The sequence below is a fragment of the Phalacrocorax aristotelis genome, chromosome 5 (genome assembly GCF_949628215.1).
Source record: "Phalacrocorax aristotelis chromosome 5, bGulAri2.1, whole genome shotgun sequence".
In the NCBI taxonomy this organism is placed as follows: domain Eukaryota; kingdom Metazoa; phylum Chordata; class Aves; order Suliformes; family Phalacrocoracidae; genus Phalacrocorax; species Phalacrocorax aristotelis.
This window is the reverse complement of record NC_134280.1, coordinates 40,980,416-40,986,824: the sequence shown is the minus strand read 5'-3', so window position 1 is coordinate 40,986,824 and position 6,409 is coordinate 40,980,416. Positions and strand designations below refer to the sequence as shown.

The following is a 6,409-nucleotide window of genomic DNA, read 5'->3' as shown; positions in this document are numbered from 1 at the left end:
CCCAGATGCCTGCCTGTGAACTCTGAATTGAACTCCCCGGTGAGAGAACAAGCACGTCAGACTCGCAGGAATGAGTCTTTTACCTTGGAGAAAGCAATCTGACACAGCCTCCCAGCCCAAAGCACCCTCTAGGGCAGGATTCAGGGCACTGACCCAGAGATTGCCTCCCACAAAGGACCTGCTCGCCTCTCCTCGCTGGGGAAGAAGATAATGGATGAGCAGCACCTGGAGAAAACTACCTGCTGACTCCAAAACAAAAGCCAAAAGGCAGCTTTGTTCAGTTTGCAACACACATTTTTATCACCTCATTGAGAAGTTGGGCATAAGCCAGGCTTTCATACCATTCCATAGGCCTTATAAGGAATTAGTAAAGTCTGGACCATGAAATTTACCTCAAAAATAAACCTTTTTCCTGAGGATACCATACTTGGATGACACAAGACTACAGACTCCACATAACTAAGAACCGTATATTTATTTGCAGAAGACTTAGTTTCTACATTGGAGGCCGACTTTTTGCCCCTTCATTCTCCATTAACACAGGGAAAGGTCTCATTTACAGACCCTACAAATGTTTGCTAAGGACAGACTGCAGGTGCCTCCCAATTAAGCTGGCGATGTTCCAGTCACTGCTGGTGGTGAGACTGTGACCAAAGAGGGACCACAACAGCCCACAGCAAACTCAGTGATGAAACAGCCGAAGATTGGTGTGAATGAGAGTTATCCCCAGCTCATTGCAAGCTTCAATCACAACCTCGTCGGCAGCTGAGCCAGATGGGGCAGCGATGAACTGTACTCCGCTCTGAACAAAAGACAGAGATAAGTGGAAGGATTAGAGGATGAAAAAACCAAAATCCCCCTGAAAAGGAGCTGGCAGCCCCTTCCTTCATCCACACCCCACAATACTAAGCGCTGAACAAAAAGAGGCTTCCGTTGCCCAAAGGTCTTCACAGGGGAGTTCCTCATGTGAGCAGTCGGTTCTCTCCACAGCTCAGAAATAAGTGTAAAATGGTTCCTCTGGAAGCAATAGGCCTTGTCTTGATATTCTTAAACAGTTTAATAAACTTTAATCCTCTATTCATCCCAAATCAACAAACTGAGCAATGGCTGGACAATTACTATCCATGTGAGTCCAATAACCACAAGAAACGTCCTTCCCAGGATGCACTCTTCTAGCCAGCAGAGCGGAGCAGACACACTCCTCAGCAGTCCGCACAAAATTCAAATGAAAAGCTGGGGTTAGGCAGACATTTCCTTGGAGTCATCCTGACATCCTGGCCCCACCATGACCTTACCCGTTTAGCTCTGTCGACATTATCCCTAAAAGGGAAGAATGCATCGGAGCTGAGAGAGACAGCAGTCAGCTTGGCAATCCACTGCTTCTTCTCCACTTCCGTTAACTGCGCCGGCACCTCTTCAAACATCGCCTGCCATTTCACCAGGTCTTCATCCTGCGAGGACAAAGTGAGCCAGCTCAGCCCCAAAGCATGAGCGCACAGCAGTCCCCTGCCAGGAGCATGTAAGGATGAGTGATGATGGCATCCCTCTGACACCCAGCTCAGCTGTGCCTTCTCCTCCCACAGCTCTGCTGCTGGGACCTTCCTACCAGGCATTTTAAAATCCCAACCGATGGTGTGAACGTGAACACACTACCACCATCAGCTCTTTTTGCATCCTTTTAACTCCTTTCCTTCCCCCTCCTCACCCCAGGGCTTGAGGGATTCCTTCTCCCCTGCTTTAATTCCAAGATGCTCTGCTTGGCCTGCCTGCAGCATGCTGCTCCGTGCAAATGCTGGCACACGCAAACAGGATCTGGTAGATGACTCAGCACATGACAAACAGCAGCTTGGTTTATGATTCACTTTCTGAAACAGCAACCGCTCCAATTCTTACCCCCTTAAACAAGCAACTACTCACAGAGATGATTCATGAGGTCCCCAACCCAGCTCTTGGCTTTCAATACTTAAAAAGGACATACTATTTTCTTGTCTCACTATTGTTTGTAACAGGGAGGTCAGAGGGAGTCAAGAGAATCCAAAACGCCACACAAGCAAATGGCACCATTGGAGAAAGTGAGGACAGCTGCCCTGACAGGGCAGTGAGAGTTGAAATGTTAACTGTAGCTTTAACCCTTCCCTACTGCTAGGGATGAACTGTCAGAGGGAACCTGGCTGCACACCAAAGCACAGGGCAGGTTCCCGCACCTGGGGCAGTGGGCGCAGTATCAGAGGGGTGAGTCAGGACACACTGTCACCGGGCTATTAAATGACCTTGGGGAAGTCACCATCCTGGGCCCCCGCCACTTGAAGCCCTGGCTTTTTGGGATCATCTATTACTGACACCCAGGCACAAAGTTCAAGTCAGGCTTAAGTACTATGTAAAGACCAAATCCTGCAAGTGCACCCATCACCCTGGCTGTGACAGTTTGGCAGTCAGCATGGAGGCTTCTTGTAGAGGACATCTGTGGACATTTCAAACCATAGTCAAACCCCACAAATCCTGGTATCTGTAGCTTCCTGTTGGCTGGCTACAGACCTTCAAGGGGCTCCAAGGGAACTCAGTGACTCCCATGGAGTTAAAGGTGGCTGGCATCTGTTGTCCGAACAGAGATCACTACCTTTATAAAGGCTGACTAGTTCCAAAAGTGGTAACCAACCAAGCCCCCTCTTGCCTGAAGTCCTTTGAAATTTAAGACTTTGTCCTCTGCAAGGGCTTGCCTGAGTCCTTACAAAGTCTCCTTGGCATGGAGCTAGAACAGAAACAACTTGGTATAGGCAGAAGGTGGAAACTGTAGGACATCATTTTATGGAGAGGAAACAGTCTGACCAACTCTGAAGTGAGCTATGAAAGGACTTGATTTTTCTGGGACTGGAAGAAAAACTGAGGTGGAAGAGAAAAGGCCCAGGTATCAGGAAGCTTTGCCAGGACCTAGCACCCACAGGTGATATTTCAAGCAGTAGTTCCAGCTTTGTTTCACAGAAGCTGGACTCTCCAGAGAAATCTTTCAGCCAGCCCTTACCTCGCCAATGGTGCCAGTGACATACTGATCAATGGCGTTGGAGATCTCTGCTCTCTTCACACCTGCTTTGAACTTCATGGAAAGCACACGTGGATGATGCCGGAGCCACCAGTTGTTTGCCTTGTCACCAGCCAGACGTGTGCAGTGGATCCGGGACTGCTGGCCAGCTCCAATACCTATGACCTGAAGCACAGAGATACAAAGCACTATAACGCCTTGCTGCACAGAGATCGTGATCAGCATTCCAGCGAGGCAGTTAGGAAAGACCTCCCACAAATAAGCTGCTCTTCACCAAAGCAGAGAGAGTGTAGGTAATTAGCAAGGAAAACTTTGAAAATACCTGTGTCAGGTATGACAGGGACAGCTCTCTGCACTGCTAACTTCCATGGTTCTGCTGAGCTGACAGTCACTCTGAGGATGCTACATTCTTTAATCCTTCTAGATAACATAGCCCTAGTCATCGAGTCAAACCATTAACCTCAAGAGAGTGATATAATTATGGCTTTTGTTTAAGGCAAAACAAAATCCTGTTGGTTGTAGAAACAAGTGTGACTGCTAAAAGATAGACAGCTGCCTACCTGTTCTTGGAAAGGGCACTTTGGCTGGAGGATTAAAGTCTGAGCCCAGGTCACCCAAACACCATAATCTCTCCTGGTGGGCCAGTCATACACGGCTTATACGGATCAACTGTGATATGTGGTGAGTTACAGGGCAGTTTGCCTGTCAAGGCTGGTAAGAAAGTAAATCCACTGCTCAGTCAGGAAGGCTGGCCAGTGGGACCATTACACTGCATGAATTATCAAGGCCCTGGAGCTACCAACACATTTACTACTCTGCCATCTGCCAGGGAGCCCAATATATAAAAAAATTGCTGCTGCTAACCTTATTTAATAGCACCTGTGCTTGATATCAGGCAGACCTAGTGCTTCCAGAAGGTGTTTTTTTTCTTCAAGGAAGCTTCGATGAAAATATGATATTTGCTCAGTTTCCTTTGGTTTTTTCAGACCACTTTCTTTGGAGTTCTCTCATCAGACACATTCAATCTCTGTCAATTTTGTCAGGTACACTACAGACTACAATACATAGAGACTCTTTGGGGTCTGGTGGTCAGGTAACTCTGCAAGCCATCTGTCACAGTTCAACGCACAACGCGAACAAGCTCTTGCATACTGTCTGGGCCGGTGCAAACCTGCACTGGAGACAAAGGCAACTCTTAGGTGCTGACACCACTGAAAACTGAATGTGGCTTGGAGACAGCTTGGTTACTGGGTGCTGGCAGAACCACCCCTGCAGATATGGTCTGCCTGCACTCACAACTGGCAAGTGCAAGGGACCGAGCTGAGGTCTCTTGGGCTCCAGACTGTCTGCTGTTCCTCAGCTTCGCCTCTGCCCCAACAGAGTGCCAGGCACACAAAGGCCAGACCTAGCCACCACAGCTGTTGAACTCAGACTGGTAACTTTTCTCCATGGCTTTCAGAGCTGTGGGTCCTGCTTTCCAAAGAGAGCCCCTGCCATTTCAAACCAGACAAGTGATGGAAAACAAGCCTCTCTCCCCCATAATTTCCTCCTCCTATGAAGCCACAGCTGAACTGTTCACCAGACCATTTGCATGGGGGACCACTCCAGGGACACTGTGTTGAGGCTAGTGGTTCTGGCCAATGCCTCAGAATTTCCAGCTCAGACGGAAACAGATGGTAAAGCTATAAGTCAAAGGCTACCCTCAAAGGAATGAATCATTTGTCTTCTCATTCATCAAGACGCAGTGACTTCACCTCTTACCAGAACCGTAAAACAGGCTGTTGGATACTGTTCCCCCAAGAAGCAAATGAAAGACTTGGGCTGCTATCTAATATCACCTGCTCAGCTGTAAATGAAGTCGTCAGTGCTTAATAAACCCACAAGGATATTAGTATTATCAAAAATACTTAAGAGACGCAAAGTTTCTCATGGCTTAGTGACACCTTCCCCCCTACAAAAGCTCCTGATGTCCAACCTCTGCTCTCACATCCACCTCGTTTAATCTTCAGACTTGCAGGGGTTCCTACATCTCAAGGGACCTCCACGCCAGCTGCACGTAGGTATACCACCTCTTCCACAGAGGTTTATCCTCTCTCTCTGGACAAAGAAGAGGGCTTGAAATTGTCATACGCTGCATGCCATTAACTACCACCCAGCCCTTAAGAGCGGGCCTAGCAAGCCACGCTAGGCCAAGGCAGAAATTTTTAGCTGGGTATGCAGGTGGTAGAGTGTACTGGACAGACTGCTAGTAGCAGGGGCCAAAATACCATTAGAAACATTCCCAAGTTTCTAAAAAAATGTGATGTTGTCCTCTCTGTCCTTTCCCAGCCAGAACAGTGCCTCATCTTCATCATGTACCTGTGATCTGTGGCCTTCCACTCCTGTGATGAATTGGCAGGTCTGCTGCAAGCCCTGGCCTTCAGCCAGCAAGGGCAATGGTACTGGAGAAAGGGTTTCCAGGCCAATGCAGGCGTTTAACACAAGCACGGCTCCTTCATGGGCACCCGTTAGGAATCATGCTCTACCTGTCAGCACCCAATCAACCTTCTCAAAGTGAGTGTTTTCCTTCCCTCCATGAGCTACTCAAAATATTTCACATTTTTTGTGACCTAAATTTTGTCACAAAATGCATAACTGAACTTTGGCTTGTGTTCAACAACTCTGAAATGGCAAGAACCTTGTACTTCAGTTAAACAGTGATGTGTCCTGTAAACTCTTCATAGGCATCCCCAAATTTAGAGGGATATTATCTGCAACACATAGAAGTTTTTATAATGGCTTAATGGGCAAGACCATATAAAAGCTGCTTCTCTGTGCCTCCTTCTGATGAGCCCACATTGTTCTAGAAGGAAGTTCATAGTTACAGCCTGGGAAGAACATCCTGATAAGATGCACTTTATTGGAAAATGGTGATCCATGGAAAACAAAATCCTTTTTTGTAGAAAAATGTTGTTCAATGCAACACTGCTGGGGAAGATTTCTTCTGTCTAGCCTGAAGTTTCTGGTCTAAAGAGGAGAAATCAGAAGGTTGAGCTTTTGCTTAAGGCAAGCTATAGACTTGTACCTGAATCTCCCTTCACACTGGTCTGCCTGAATATACCTTTTCCCTGCCTTTTTCACTTACTGTGAGGGGAAAACCCTTCTTCCTACACCTCATCTCTCCCTTCTTCAGATGTTGGCCTCCTCCCATAGGAAAAACAGCTGAAACCTCAAAATCCTCCTCAAAGGAATCCCTTCCCCTCTATTTTCTGTATTTTCTGCCTATTTTCTACACAAAAATTAATTATGTTTCTTTCAGAGTTTAATCTCCTAGGAATCAAGAACTGCTTAAGCAAAGCCTATTAAGTGTGAGGAGCAAAAGGAGAAAATAAT

At 47.1% G+C, this 6,409-nt stretch overlaps 1 protein-coding gene across 1 annotated transcript in view; it reads right to left on the bottom strand.

The window, feature by feature from the left end:
• Window positions 1–456: 456 nt before the first annotated feature.
• ATIC (5-aminoimidazole-4-carboxamide ribonucleotide formyltransferase/IMP cyclohydrolase) overlaps window positions 457–6,409 on the bottom strand; it is a 25,031-nt gene continuing 19,078 nt past the window's right edge. Inside the window, exons 14-16 of the mRNA XM_075094081.1 lie at window positions 3,020–3,202; window positions 1,296–1,451; window positions 457–802 (exon numbers count right to left, since the gene is read on the bottom strand). Of these exons, the coding sequence (XP_074950182.1) occupies window positions 683–802; window positions 1,296–1,451; window positions 3,020–3,202 (459 nt within the window). The 3' untranslated portion in view covers window positions 457–682. The remainder of the gene's footprint in view (window positions 803–1,295; window positions 1,452–3,019; window positions 3,203–6,409) is intronic.